Genomic DNA, 16,056 nt, shown 5'->3' with positions numbered 1-16,056 from the left:
TATTTCAAATCCTGAAAGATGATGCTGTGAAAGTGCTGCACTCAATATGCCAGCTAATTTGGAAAACTCAGCAGTGGCCACAGGACTGGAAAAGGTCAGTTTTCATTCCAATCCCAAAGAAAGGCAATGCCAAAGAATGATCAGACTACTGCACGATTGCACTCATCTCACACGCTAGTAAAGTCATGCTCAAAATTCTCTAAGCCAGGCTTCAGCAATACGTGAACCATGACCTTCCAGATGTTCAAGCTAGTTTTAGAAAAGGCAGAGGAACCAGAGATCAAATTGCCAACATCCGCTGGATCATGGAAAAAGCAAGAGAGTTCCAGAAAAACATCTATTTCTGCTTTATTGACTATGCCAAAGCCTTTGACTGTGTGGATCACAATCAACTGTGGAAAATTCTGAAAGAGATGGGAATACCAGACCACCTGACCTGCCTCTTGAGAAATTGGTATGCAGGTCAGGAAGCAACAGTTAGAACTGGACATGGAACAACAGATTGGTTCCAAACAGGAAAAGGAGTATGTCAAGGCTGTATATTGTCACCCTGCTTGTTTAACTTATATGCAGAGTACATCATGAGAAATGCTGGACTGGAAGAAACACAAGCTGGAATCAAGATTGCCAGGAGAAATCTCAATAACCTCAGATATGCAGATGACACCACCCTTATGGCAGACAGTGAAGAGGAACTAAAGAGCCTCTTGATGAAAGTGAAAGTGGAGAATGAAAAGGTTGGCTTAAAACTCAACATTCAGAAAACGAAGATCATGGCATCCGGTCCCATCACTTCATGGGAAATAGATGGGGAAACAGTGGAAACAGTGTCAGACTTTATTTTTCTGGGCTCCAAAGTCACTGCAGATGGTGACTGCAGCCATGAAATTAAAAGACGCTTACTCCTTGGAAGGAAAGTTATGACCAACCTAGATAGCTTATTGAAAAGCAGAGACATTACTTTGCCAACAAAGGTCCGTCTAGTCAAGGCTATGGTTTTTCCAGTGGTCATGTATGAATGTGAGAGTTGGACTGTGAAGAAGGCTGAGCGCCGAAGAATTGATGCTTTTGAACTGTGATGTTGGAGAAGACTCTTCAGAGTCCCTTGGACTGCAAGCAGATCCAACCAGTCCATTCTGAAGGAGGTCAGCCCTGGGATTTCTTTGGAAGGAACGATGCTAAAGCTAAAACTCCAGTGCTTTGGCCACCTCATGCGAAGAGTTGACTCATTGGAAAAGACTCTGATGCTGGGAGGGATTGGGGGTAAGAGGAGAAGGGGACGACAGAGGATGAGATGGCTGGATGACATCACCAACTCAATGGACATGAGTTTGAGTGAACTCCGGGAGTTGGTGATGGACAGGGAGGCCTGGCGTGCTGCGGTTCATGGGGTCGCAAAGAGTCGGACATGACTGAGCAACTGAACTGAACTGAGCAAGAGAGTGAGGGAACCATGGATCACTGTGGGTGCTGGCAAAGGAGCTGACAGCATAGAAAGAAGAGGCCAAATCAAATTGCAGATCTGGAAATGGGTCTAAGGGATTCCCAATGCAAACTCTCATATTACAAATCAAAAGCCTGACCCAAAGCTATATAAATAGCCCAAGAGCATAGAGTTTATTCAATCATCCATCTGACAGGTATACAGGAACTGCTTTGCTGTCTAGAATAATTCCCAAGATGGATCCCCACCCAGCATGCTCTGCACTGGACATCCCTCTCCCATCTCTCTGCCCTTCACCTGCTGATTTCCTATTTCCTACTTAAGATTCAGCTCAAAAGGCTTTATTAGCTCCCTGAAGTCATTTCTGGCATAGAAGACCCCCTTAATTTGTAACCAATGGACTGTGTTTATGCCCCAGTTATAGCATTTATGAATCCTTACACCCAAATTTGTGACCATTCTGTAGTAAATGCAAAGTATTTTGTGATAGGTTTTCTCTGTACTACTGATGCTTATCATTGTTTTTTTTATCTCTTGCCCTCCTTTATTTTTTTAAAACTTGTGATAGTATGGTTGTCTCTATAAGCTCCAGTACACATTTTTGGAGGTATTGGTAGTATTACAAATAATATTTGGGTCCATATTAGTTTTATTTTCTCTCTTTTAGACTGTGAGCTCCTTGAGAAGGACGAAAAATTCCTCTGGTTAACAAGGTGGGCGTGTGTGTGTGTGCTTCTGTCAGTCACTCAGTTGTGTCCGACTCTCTGTGACCCAATGGCCTGAGAAGAGAATAAAGCAGGTGGTGAACCTGACACAGCAGGATAAGGCCTGACTATGAGGGGGTTTCTGGTCATGTTTCAAAGAACTGAAAGTAGCAAGTAGCCTTCTGGGCTAGATCAGATCAGATCAGATCAGTCACTCAGTCGTGTCCGACTCTTTGCGACCTCATGAATCGCAGCACACCAGGCCTCCCTGTCCATCAGCAACTCCTGGAGTTCACTCAGACTCATGTCCATCGAGTCGGTGATGCCATCCAGCCATCTCATCCTCTGTTGTCCCCTTCTCCTCCTGCCCCGAATCCCTCCCAGCATCAGAGTCTTTTCCAATGAGTCAACTCTTCACGTGAGGTGGCCAAAGTATTGGAGTTTCAGCCTTAGCATCATTCCCTCCAAAGAAATCCCAGGGCTGATCTCCTTCAGAATGGACTGATTGGATCTCCTTGCAGTCCAAGGGACTCTCAAGAGTCTTCTCCAACACCACAATTCAAAAACATTAATTCTTCGGCACTCAGCCCTCTTCATAGTCCAACTCTCACATCCATACATGACCACTGGAAAAACCATAGCCTTGACTAGACGAACCTTTGTTGGCAAAGTAATGTCTCTGCTTTTGAATATGCTATCTAGGTTGGTCATAACTTTCCTTCCAAGGAGTAAGCGTCTTTTAATTTCATGGCTGCAGTCACCATCTGCAGTGATTTTGGAGCCCAGAAAAATAAAGTCTGACACTGTTTCCACTGTTTCCCCATCTATTTCCCATGAAGTGATGGGACCGGATGCCATGATCTTTGTTTTCTGAATGTTGAGCTTTAAGCCAACCTTTTCACTCTCCACTTTCACTTTCATCAAGAGGCTTTTTATTTCCTCTTCACTTTCTGCCATAAGGGTGGTGTCATCTGCATATCTGAGGTTATTGAGATTTCTCCTGGCAATCTTGATTCCAGCTTGTGTTTCTTCCAGTCCAGCGTTTCTCATGATGTACTCTGCATATAAGTTAAATAAGCAGGGTGACAATATACAGCCTTGACGTATTTGGAACCAGTCTGTTGTCCCATGTCCAGTTCTAACTGTTGCTTCCTGACCTGCATACCAATTTCTCAAGAGGCAGGTCAGGTGGTCTGGTATTCCCATCTCTTTCAGAATTTTCCACAGTTGATTGTGATCCACACAGTCAAAGGCTTTGGCATAGTCAATAAAGCAGAAATAGATGCTTTTCTGGAACTCTCTTGCTTTTTCCATGATCCAGCGGATGTTGACAATTTGATCTCTGGTTCCTCTGCCTTTTCTAAAACCAGCTGGGACATCTGGAAGTTCACGGATTACATATTGCTAAAGCCTGGCTTGGAGAATTCTGAGAATTACTTTACTAGCGTGTGAGATCAGTGCAATTGTGCGGTAGTTTGAGCATTCTTTGGCATTGCCTTTCTTTGGGATTGGAATGAAAACTGACCTTTTCCAGTCCTGTGGCCACTGCTGAGTTTTCCAAATTTGCTGGCATATTGAGTGCAGCACTTTCACAGCATCATCTTTCAGGATTTGGAATAGCTCAACTTGAATTCAATCACCTCCACTAGCTTTGTTCGTAGTGATGCTTTCTAAGGCCCACTTGACTTCACATTCCAGGATGTCTGGCTCTAGCCCCTAAGCTGGGATCAAAGCCGTGCCTTAACCACTGACGGATGGACGGATGGCCAAAAGTGAAACTAACGCCAGTAGGAGTCTACTGCAATGGCAGAGAAACTGAAGGCTCAAAAGGACATCGGAAGAGAGACATACACAGTATATACCAAAGAAACACTGCTTTTCGTGGTTGAATGCTATTCCTCGGTTCACTTTCCTTCTTCATTTTCTGCTTATGAACTCATGTCACATCGGCTCCTGGAACGCACTCTCCTCCGCCTACAGGCGCCCATCTGAGCCTGCTGCACTGCCCAGGGGGCTCCGCTCAGGCGTCCCACCCCTCTCCCCAGCACTCGCGGAAGTGCACCAGACTAATATGTTAGCGTGTAAATAGGCCTGAGTCACAACCCCACCCCGGTAGTAAGTCCTGTGTGTTCCTCTTCCTTTCTGCTGTGACTATTCTAGGTCCTTTGACCCTTCTGCAGCTTGACTCTTTATGCTTCTGAGAAGGAGAGAAACTTTTTCTAAAACAACCCTTTTATGTGACTCTGATCTTATTCCCTCAGGGTCATCTCCGGGATGTTCCAAATAAAAGTCCCTCTCAGATCTCTTCTGCTTCCCTATCCAGTAGGCTCCTTCCTTCAGCAAATTAATGTGTTACCAGTGGGCCAGTTTAAAACAGTGACTAAGCCTCCATTTACCCTGCACCCCTTTCTCTGCCTCACTTATTTTTCCCTTTATAGTCAAGCTTCTGAAAAAGTAGACTTTAAATCCACTCCAAATCAAAGCACGTTTTGTTTATATGTAGACAGATAAAACTACATAAAGAGAATATGTATTTATATATACACATATTAATGTTTAAGTTAAGCCACACTTAAGCAGAATAAAATGTTATGTCACTAATTTGAAGTTTCATTTTTAAATATTAAGAATATTAGCATCTGCTTACATAGCAGCAGTATGGTGTGTTAAAAAAATCATATACATTGGAATCTGACATACTAGAGTTCAGTTCCATTTAATTATTGCTGTTGTTATTAGATCCACTGTAAACTGAGTGACCTAATGGTTAATGGACCTCTCTGATCCTCAAGTTATCTGGTCTACAAAATATGTACATATCAAGGCCTAAGTTTTATATGTGTTGCTGTTGAGAATTAAATGAGATCATGGTTAGTAAAATGCTTTGTCACTGCCAGGACTCTAAAAGGCATTCAAAAATGGCCCTCATTATAGTGACTAATTATCCTTTTAGACAGTAAGATTTTACATATCTTCATTTCAACATTAATGACAATTTTTTGACACAACAGTCTGCACAAATTCAGATGTGTTCTGAGTTTGGTTAACCATAAAACCAACCATGACACAACTCCACGAAGACTGGAGAAAAGCCCTAATTTCCATTTCTAGGATTCTTTCCTAATAACTGTATCCTGACAATTCCATTTATTTCCACCAAGAGCAGAGACCCAGGAATGCTGAAGTAGAAATGACTATCAGGACTGAAATACTAGGACTCTGTCAGGTAGTTAAGGAGCTACATGCATAATCTCCAAATATAACCACTACTTCTCCTGCATATTGACAACTGATTATTTTCTTGCAAGAGAATATTTTCAGTTGGGGGAAATGAAAAAAAAAAAAGTTTGTAGTGAGTTTCAGGCCTGACTGTATGACTTATCAATTTCTACAGTTTGTGGTCTTAAAAAAAAAATGAGAATAATAATGCCTTAGAAAAACCTGAAAGATGAGTAACTTAAATACTTTTTTGCACAGGACTAAGCAATACAAGGCCAAGTGGCTTCCCTGTGGCTCATACAGTAACGTGTCCGCCTGCAACGCGGGAGACCCGGGTTGAATCCCTGGTTTGGGAAGATCCCCTGGAGAAGGAAATGGCAACCCACTCCAGTATTCTTGCCTGGAAAATTCCATGGATGGAGGAGCCTGGTAGGTTACAGTCAGTGGGGTTGCAAAGAGTCAGATACGACTGAACGACTTCACTTTCACTTTTCAAGCAATACATCAGGGATTCTCCTTAAACAAAACAAACAGCAGTTTATTCTCTTATAAATAATTTGAAAGGGGCTGCTGCTGCTGCTGCTAAGTCGCTTCAGTTGTGTCTGACTCTGTGTGACCTCATAGACTGCAGTCCACCAGGCTCCCCCGTCCCTGGGATTCTCCAGGCAAGAACACTGGAGTGGCTTGCCATTTCCTTCTCCAATGCATGAAAGTGAAAAGTGAAAGTGAAGTCGCTTAGTCGTGTCCAACTCCTATCGACCCCATGGACTGCAGCCTAACTGGATTTAAAAAGAAAGACAATGAGGCCATATAGGGAGGAAGAGTTGGACCAGAAGACAGACCGACTGCCTATGTGGGGAAGACCATTTTCCATCCTCAGGTTCCACATCTGCAGAGTGGGACAGTGCTTTTCATCCTGCTTGTCCCAAGGGTTGACATAAAAGAGGAAGACACACTGCTGTCTGTGAAAGAACTTTTAAACCATATGTACTGAAGTTTTGCTCTCAGTAGTGGTGGGGTGGACAAGCATACAGGTAAAAAAAAATGAAAACCAGCTAAATAAAATATAAAGTATACTTGAAGACACCACAGAGCTACCAAGGAAGTAAAGGCTTTAGGAGCCAAGCTCTAGAAGAGATGAAAAATAAAGAAAAGCAAACCTGATATCTGATGCTTATGCTTTTTCTTTAAAGGCATTAACGAATTCTAAATCAGCAGCTGACAGGCCACCTTATATGGTAGAGGGAACAGAAGCTGGCGTTTAGGATCTGCCAAGGAAGGGGATCCTTGGCAAAAATCCCCTGGCTGCAAGGAGATCCAACCAGTCAATTCTGAAGGACATTAGCCCTGGGATTTCTTTGGAAGGAATGATGCTAAAGCTGAAACTCCAATACTTTGGCCATCTCATGCGAAGAGTTGACTCATTGGAAAAGCCTCTGATGCTGGGAGGGATTGGGGGCAGGAGGAGAAGGGGACGACAAAGGTTGAGATGGCTGGATGGCATCACTGACTCGATGGACGTGAGTCTGAGTGAACTCCGGGAGTTGGTGATGGACAGGGAGGCCTGGCGTGCTGCGGTTCACGGGGTCGCAAAGAGTCGGACATGACTGAGCGACTGATCTGATCTGATCTGAAAGGGCAAAACCTATAAGAGCTGACAAGAAATAGATTTGCTTTCAGGAAACCCAGCTTTGAATCAGTCCAATGCCTGATTAGATTACAGTGATCTGTTCCTAACCTTAACTGCCTACTGGAGCAAAATAAAATTTGCTTTTTCCAGGCAACAGCATTTAAAGCCTTAAATTCTAAAACCTTTTATAAGTAATGTTTGACATGTGAACAAGCATAACCTGGCAAGCAAAAACACAAGGAGAAAGCAGAAAAAAGACAAATTAAAAAATTCACAAGATATTCTGATACTAGAGTTAGACAAAAATCAGGAAAAGAAAAGCAAAAAGTTAAAAAATTTTAATTAGAAGACCAGAAAGATACTGCTGAATTAGTTGCCTTATAATACAATCATTTTCTGGAAAAAAAAAACTGGAAATTTACTCTTAAGTTATCTCATACCTTATCCACTTGAAAAGTTCAATAAATTTATAAGAATTGTAACTAGATTGAGAAAGACGGAGAAGAAAATGTTGTGGAGATTTTTTTCATGATATTGTAATTTTGTGCAGATTTTTGGGGGGAATTTCCTTGGGCACAAAATATCACTGATTTTATTCCAAAAACTGTAATCCATTGTCCCTTGCAATTTACTATTCATATGCTACATGAAAATAGCAGATTTCATTTATACTTATCAGGTTTAGGTTTTTAGCAGCAACATAGATCTTTTGCTAATAAAATATAGTCATACACCATTTGACAATAATGGGCTAACATAATTATCTCTTCATCAATTGCTCCATTAGTTCATTCATTATATATTATTAGAGTCATCATTAGACCAGGAATGAATTTATGTTATTACAATTAAATAAATTTGGGTTTTGACCTAAGTACAGGAAAAAGAGACCATATTATGATTTTGATCTCTCAGGAAAGCAAGCAGTAAGTGGATAATAATGCAGGATATATTTTCAGTTTGACCCAAATTTAAAGATAACTGTAGGATTAAGTAACTTAATGGAGAAACCACATTTATCTCAGATATGGCAACAGACATGTGGACAACATTTTCGGGGGAAAAGTCTATCATCTACGACCACTAAGAGTTCATAGAGTAGTTAGTTGAGTGCTTTACTGGCTGTCTACCATTCTTTAGATGTCCTCTGCTAAATTTGAATATTTATCATTATAAATGAAATTTATTGACATTTAGTTTTTCATTCTTATCTATAGCTGAATTAATTCTATCCCATAAAAATCAACTTGACTACAAGATGAGAGACCCAGAAAGGCTGGGGAGAAGGGAAAAGAGACTCCTATTTCCAAAATGACTGAAACAAACAGAGGTAAGAAGGTACAGAGCAAATACTATTTACTTAATTGTGAAAATTCCTGTCCTGGAATTATTTACAAAGAACGGGAGGTTTTTCTCTGGTAGACCACAATTAGCAGAGAAATGTGTCAGTCTTCCTTAGGGAGACTTCACGACTCCAGAGCCAGCAGGATCTAACTATAATCTGACCCTATTAATGTACCTGAAGAAGGAATATATCCATGAAAGAGTAAGCTAAGAAGCGCTGAAAAAGGACAACTATGGACAAATTTAGGCAACATTCAAAGGAACTAGTCCAGAGGAGTCTTGACTAAGCACAAGGGAATGCAATGGTTTTAAGACAAAGCTGTCCTTAGAGCAGATCAGAGTGTCCTGGCTTCCTTAGCATCACACAACAGCTTCAAATTTGTTCTGAGGTTCGGAGAAGTTAAGCAAACCACTTTGAGTCAGTCATTTGTTCCTTAAGTCAGGATTTACAACATGAGTCCAATTGGCTATGAACCAAATCCCACAATAAGTATATGTTGAGGCTACCTATGCTTACGTATCTCAGGTGATTCATTTATCTATAAAGAATGAACACAGTGTAAATGCTATAATTTTTAAAATCTGGTTATTCACATAACCTGTTCTAAGGAAACTTTAATATACATCTGAACAAAATTATCTATCTGTTGAAGATATATATGTGGCTCCAATCAAGGCCATTTTGCTCCTTCCGATCTGAAGGTCAAAATCTGCACTGTGTAACATTAAAAGCAGACAGACCTTTGAAAATGGAGCTTCCCAGGTGGTTCAGTGGTAAAGAACCTGCCTGCCAATGCAGGAGACATGGTTGGAACCCTGCATCAGGAAGATCCCCTGGAGAAGGAAATGGCAACCCACTCCAGTATTCTTGCCCGGAGAATCCCATGGACAGAGGAGCCTGGTGGGCTCTGTGGGGTCATAAAGAGTTGGACAGGACTTAGTGACTGAACAACTACTTTCAGTCTTCAAAGCAAGCTCTTGAAGAGGCAGCAAATTTAACTGGGTGGAGCTGGGGAGGGGGGAAGGGAGGGCATGCCTTTCTCCAGCACATTCTAAGCCTGCTTCCCCTAGGCATCTTTCTCCTCTGAGGCCACTCACTGCAGCAGCTGCTCACGCACTCACCCATGAAGCAACTATTTACTGAGAATTTACTGTGCTTCAGGCGTTCAGGCTACATCAGTGGTCCTCACCCTCTCTTCTGCCTTCAGTCCACATAACTCTTCACCCATTCTTCAACCAATAAGATGTTTATATCACAGAAACTGCAGTTTCTTACCATTTCTAATATAAGCCTACTCAGTTCCTTTGTCTTCTTCCAAATTAATTTTTGTTTAGTTACCCTGATCAGCACAGCAAAGAGCTCCCAAGACCACATCAGGGCAAAGAGGGAATTCTGAGAAGACGAGGAGGGTGGGAGAGCTATGGAAACTTAAAGCATGCACAAACTTAAAACTTGCACAAATAACGTGTCTGTATTATGCTCTACCAGATTTCCAGACATACTCCCTGCACCCTCAAAGCTCTGCTTTGAGTGATGAATGTATGAACAGACAACTAAAATTGGCTATAATTGGATATAATAGAACATATTTTTCTCTGCAACTTGGAACTCTTTAAAGAGCCTATAAAGAAAGTAGGCCCAGAAACAATCATTTGGAGAGAATCGATTTTCATGAGCTTTGGATCGTAACAAAGAATACTATTATAATACACGCTTAACTATCTATAATTTTCATCAAATACTTTCTCACAAAATATCCTCTTGAATCTTACTGTTGAGCTTAGATTTAGTATGACTTTAGAAATTGTTTTGTATGTAGAAAGTAGATGTTTGCAAAAGTAAATAGCACAATGTTTTTTTTTCATTCACTAAGCATCCCAAATTTTCATTTACCCACATCTTATCAAATATTTATCTTAGTAGAAGTTATTAACCGGTATAACATGTCATTATGAAGAATTTCAGGAGAAATTTCCCTTCAGTTATTTTTTTGTGATTGGATGCAAAACTGTACTGTAGCTACACTTCCAGGACCCACTCACCTGTCAAACAGCTCTCCTCCTGTGACGAGTTCTAAGACCAGACTGATTTCTGTAGGGGTTTCAAATATTTCTTTAAGTTTTATCTGGGAAAAGATATAAAAAATCACAAATTTTTTATTTTCATCCTTAGGAAATCGTTAAAACTATGGTTACGACAGCTCCTTATTCTAGTCGCAGGCAGTCATCTGTCACTCTCTGGTTGTTTTTTATCAGTCACCTCATGTATTCAAAGATCCTTTTGAACTTTTATATTTCCCCTTTTGATAGCTAAAGATAGCTGCCCTAGAAGTGCTTCCTAAATTTTGCCAAATCATCCAAATGTTTGAATTTCAACTGAATTAAAAAAAACAAACCAGAGGCAAACAAAACTTCCTAAACCATTTGAAACCATCATGACTGGTAGAGATGCGAATGTTTCTTTTTCTCAGAACAGGACTTCAATTAGGGGTCTGAGACAGAATGGACCAGGTTAAATTCTATCAGCACAGAAAGGGAATCCCTTAACAGCTAAAGAGTTGCTGGTAGATAAAAGAACACTCAGAAAAGTAACAGAGATAGTGATTTGACTGATCATAACAGGGTTTTCATGATATTCAGATAATCCATCCAATTTTGGATACTTTCCTTCTGAGAATCAAGTGACCAGGACTGGCATATATATTTGAGGAAAATTTCATATTGACTTCTCTTTGAAAGAAATAAGATAGATAATGTAAAGTGGTGACTGTATATGGCAAATTTTGTTAATTGCTTACCCAAAGCCCTTCTCTCCCTACTTTACTGCAAACAGAACTCTTGTTTAGGGAAGCAAGGTACCTAGTCTCAAATTATGGATTATGGTTAATCTAAGCCATTTATGATAACCCAGGTCCTTAATTTTCCAGTCTTCGTGCAGGTTAGGGTGATTGTGTGACCAGCTTTGGCCAGTAAAATCTGAAGAGAATTCTGCAACTGGAAATTTTGGAAAAGCATTTATGCTTCTCATCAGACTCTGCTGGTTAAACCTTTCCGCTCCCTTCTGCCTTGAACACAGACCTGGAGACTTGTGAAGACTGTACAGCAGCCATTTTAGGGCCACGAGGGAGAAACATGGAGGTGAAAGCTGCTCCCTGAAGACGGGAAAGCGGGAGCCCCCTAGGGGTACAGTGGCTAAGGGGCCTCCCTGAGAGCTCAGCTGGTAAAGAACCTGCCTGCAATGCAGGAGACCCAGTTCGATTCCTGGGTTGGGAAGAAACTCTGGAGAAGGGATAGGCTACCCACTCCAGTATTCTTGGGCTTCCCTGGTGGGTCAGATGGTAAGAATCCGCCTGCAATGAGGAAGACCTGGGTTGGATCCTTGGGTTGGAAAGATCCCCTGGAGGAGCCTGGCAGGCTACAGTCCACGGGGTCACAGAGTCACACACGACTGTGACTAAGCACACACAGCACAGTGGCTGAGACTCCATGCTTCCAATGCAGGGGGCGGGGGGAGGGGTGGGTTAGATCCCAAGTTGGGATCAGGAAAAAGGACAAAAGATGGGAGAACCAATGGATGGGTCTTGGATGACATCACTGAGGAGCTATTTGCTAACAACTGCCTACCTTCTGATTTCTCGTAAGAAAAATATTTGTTTAGACCAGCATATTCAAGTTTTCTGACTGAATTGCCAACTAATAAACAACTTGTAAGCACTTTGCCTTGAGCCGAAGCATGCCGGTCATCCTCTGAGACACCACAAATTTCTCAGTGAAATGAATAAAATATTTTAAGTAACTGGCTCACTTTATAAAAACAAGTTATGGCCCAGAAAATGATTTTGTTCTTTTCATTTCACTGGCTTAAGGAAGCTTCCCCCAGCCCTTCTTTCCCTTGGTGCCTTTATCTGGATATAGCCTAGAGCAGAGCTTCAGAGCACGTTTTATTTTCCCCATTCAAGCACGTTATTTATTTTAATCTTTGCATTATTTCTGAAGCAAATACTCTCTCACAGGAGACTCAAATGACTTTGGAAAGCAAAGCATTTTCTTCACAGGCATTTTCAGCAATGGCGTATTAATAAGATAGGCACACAAAAGGAAAAAGCCTGTGTTTTATCAGAGTGAAAAAAAGCTCTCCAATTTCAGTTATCCTTTTATGCATGAAAATAATGATGGTATATATTGCTGGTCTGCCCATTTTGAAACTCTTTCAAGGGGTATTATTCTCAAGATTTATTCAGTTAAAGAATTGAAAGACAAGATCAGATAAGGACAAGAATTAGGCCAAGGTGGCTACTTACTAGTGCTGAGAGAAGGAGCTCTTATCATCAGAATGGACAGCAAAGAGCAAAAATCTCTTTCGGCTACTTTGCAGATTATTTGAAATAGTAGGCTAAAAACCACTTACAATGTTTGGATGTGAGAGGCGAAGAAGAACTCCTATCTCAGTTCTTACGATTTTTTTGTCCACCTAAAAGGCAAAATGAGAGAAAATGAAAGATGCTCCCACCTTAGAATCTCTTCATTGTAGCAGAGAATCAGAAATAGCAATAACCACCTGGATGAATCAGGTCAATGGCAGAGGTGAATTCCTAAGCTTTTTTCTTATATGTTACCTTCTTCCCTTTCTGCCCAGCTGCATGTCTTTCCCCTCTGCTTCAGACATGAAGGGAACTCGCTAATAAGGGTCACAACTCATCAGATCCTTTACGTGGCTCCTCTGCTGTCAAAAGTCATCCCTATCACCACTCAGGCACAAGTGCTTCTCAACCTATTCCTCCTCTTTCTCTTCCTTTCTTTTAAAAGCCTTGATTCAAACGCATTGGAGCTGTCAGTCACTTCACTTGCTTGTTTCCCACAGAAGTGAGTGTATAACCCGGCCTGACCAGTCAGAAGACTCGCTCTCCAGCCAAAGTGACTGAGTCAGAGAATCAACAGATCAAGTCATCACAGTCAGGCCTCCCCCGACATTTTACTCAAATAATCAACAAAGCGTTCTCTTTTCCTCTGAAATTGGGAGAGAAAAAGAGGATGGAGTCTGCCACTACCAGGGACTGTTACTGATGCCGTTTGGAGACCACGTCCCTGAAAACAGAGCCGACGCTGCTAAAGAGGAAGAGTGGGTACTGCTGACAGTGTGACCCACTGGGTTCAGCTGCCCACAAGCGAGTCTGCCCTCTGAGCTTTCTCACTGTGTAAGCTACTGAGTCTCCTCTTCTACTGAAACTAGCTGGAGCTGCTTGATGCCTAGTGATGGAAGCTGAAGGAAAGTAGGGGGTCTAAGGAAATAGCGACTCTATATGCAAGACTGGAGTACAGGTTTGGATAAAGCAGTTCCTCAGACCTATGTGTTTTCTGGGATGGAAGAGGGTATACAGCTTTCATCACATTCTCCAAATATCTCAGGCAGAGGAAAGTTTACAAATCTGAGCCATTTGAAAAAAAGAAAACGTGCTCCTTGGAACCAGGGGAGTCAAGGACCTCTCGTGAATGTATATGTAATGAATGCATGCCACATAGTAAGGGTTTAATACAGCTTTGTATGTACTCAGGTTCCTATTAAACAATGCCAGGCATATGAAAAAAAAAAAAACAGATAAAAACGATCTTTTTCAGAGGAAGATTATAATCTAATTTTGGGCATAAAACTCCTCTATAAGATGCCATAAGAAGAACATAAGCTGTAAACAAGTTTTGTTTTAAAAATTTCATTGTTCAATGGAGAATTATTTTTCTATGAGTCAAAATATTGCTATCACTCAGTGGGCTGAAGTTATTAGCCATTAAAAGTCACACTATTGTTAAAATAAAGTGAAGAAAGTCTTGCTTGAGTGTGCACAGGCGATGCTACTGTGATGTGTGTGGGCTGCTGGTGGCCACTCGGTGACCTGGGAGCCCGACCCATGGCATGTAGACAGCACGGTTTGGGGGTGATGTGGTGTTAGAGGAAAATGCTATACGAGTTCTTTTACCTAGTGAAAAAAATCATGTATTTCATGAAAATTTGCTATTGAACAAAAGACATCCTACTTGCATCAGATGGGAGATCTCTGACAGAGAGAGGCATTGCTAAAGCAGGCAGACACTGACAGATTTCTTCCGAAGAGCTCTTGGCTCACACTCCATTTCAGCTCTGCAGATGCTATTGAGGAAAATCTCCATATACATGATAATTTTTTAATTATTTTAAAAATTTAACATTTTTTCTAGCTTTGCTAAGGCATAATTGATATACAAAAACCCACACATAATCAATGTATACAATGTGGTGAATCTGGACACAAGTTCCCATCACCATGATCAAGGTAATAAATACATCCATCACCTCCAGAAGTTTCCCATGTCCCTTTGTTGTGTGTGTGGGGGGCGTTAAGAATGCTCAATGTGAAATCTACCCTCTTGACAAATTTTTAAGCGAACAATACCTTACTGTTAACTATAGGCGCTGTGTTTAGAGTAGCTCTCTGGACCTTACTGACCTTGTATAACCTGATACCCACTGAGCAACAACTCCCCACCCACTCCTCACCCATCCCTAGGAAGCACAAGCCTGCTCTCTGCTTCTGAGTCTGACGATTTTAGATGTCTCACACAGGAAGAATTCATCCAATGAATATTGATTTTTTTAATCACTATCTTCTCCATAGGACAAACTGAATTTCCTCACTAATACAAATATATATATATATATATATATATATATATTTCTTTTCATTACTGTGTGATGTTTAAAAAAGTTTCAGAACATGTGTCTCTAAATTAAGATTTGTTAACAATCGAACCTATTTTTCTTATTACACATTTAGTGTTCACATAATACAAGGTTTTCTTCCTTGTTTTCATAATTTTTGATCCATTTCAAATAAGTATCAGAGATATCCTTTAACTTTTTTCACATGATATAGTAAAATCTTTTAATACCAATGTGAATTTTAAGCAAATCTATTTATTTTAATTAATTTATTTTAGTTGGAGGCTAATTATTTTACAATACTGTGGTGGTTTTATCATGTTATGTCAACACATTAAATGTTGGGATGCCTTCAAAAATTAGTTCTTTGAAAATTACCTAAACTCTGGAAATATTCATAACAGATTAGATTATTTGGAATAACATTCTTCTAATGTAGTTGTTTGTTTTTAATTCAGAATTAATTTTCTTTAAAGTTAATTTTGCAAAGGGTCATTATTTTCCCACTATACTTAAGATTAGTAGCTCTCAAAGTATGATTGGAGGACCCTTCTGGGTCCCTAAGACTCTTTTCAAGGTATATAAAAGACTTGCCCTTTTCAAACTACACATCTGGGTGAGACTAGATATTTTTTTCTATACTTGAAACAAAACAAATTGAGTGCAGAAGCAGTTGAGAATTAAACTGTCTTCTATTGAGCCAGATAATAAAGAGATTTACAAAATAATACCACTCTTCTAAGTATTTTCATCTTTTGGAAAATAAACTTATTTTTCACTGTAAATATTATTTATGTTAAAATATGCTAGAACTGGATTTATTACTCTTATAGCTTTAGTTACTACTTAAAGTTCTTTCATCTCTTATAGAGACTCTCCGTCTCTAATACAGTAGATGTGTGTGTGTGTGCTCGGTTGCTCAGTCATGTCTGACTCTTTTGTCACCCGGGGACTGCAGCCCACCAGCCTCCTCCATCCATGCATTTTCCAGGCAAGAATACTGGAGTGCGTTGTCATTTCCTCC

General features: G+C 40.6%; 1 protein-coding gene across 3 annotated transcripts in view; it reads right to left on the bottom strand.

Annotated features, from left to right (window-relative positions):
• Positions 1–16,056, bottom strand: part of CAMK4 (calcium/calmodulin dependent protein kinase IV) — a 261,315-nt gene that overhangs the window by 96,018 nt on the left and 149,241 nt on the right. For all 3 annotated transcript variants that reach the window (XM_086413409.1, XM_086413411.1, XM_086413410.1), the window contains 2 exons: positions 12,750–12,812; positions 10,385–10,467 (listed from right to left, as the gene is read on the bottom strand). In XM_086413409.1, the coding sequence (XP_086269535.1) occupies positions 10,385–10,467; positions 12,750–12,812 (146 nt within the window). The remainder of the gene's footprint in view (positions 1–10,384; positions 10,468–12,749; positions 12,813–16,056) is intronic.

The sequence above is a fragment of the Bos grunniens genome, chromosome 7, assembly GCF_055505025.1.
Source record: "Bos grunniens cultivar Pamir isolate PY7600 chromosome 7, Bosgru_T2T1.0, whole genome shotgun sequence".
In the NCBI taxonomy this organism is placed as follows: Eukaryota; Metazoa; Chordata; class Mammalia; order Artiodactyla; family Bovidae; genus Bos; species Bos grunniens.
This window is presented reverse-complemented; position numbering and strand designations above follow the sequence as displayed.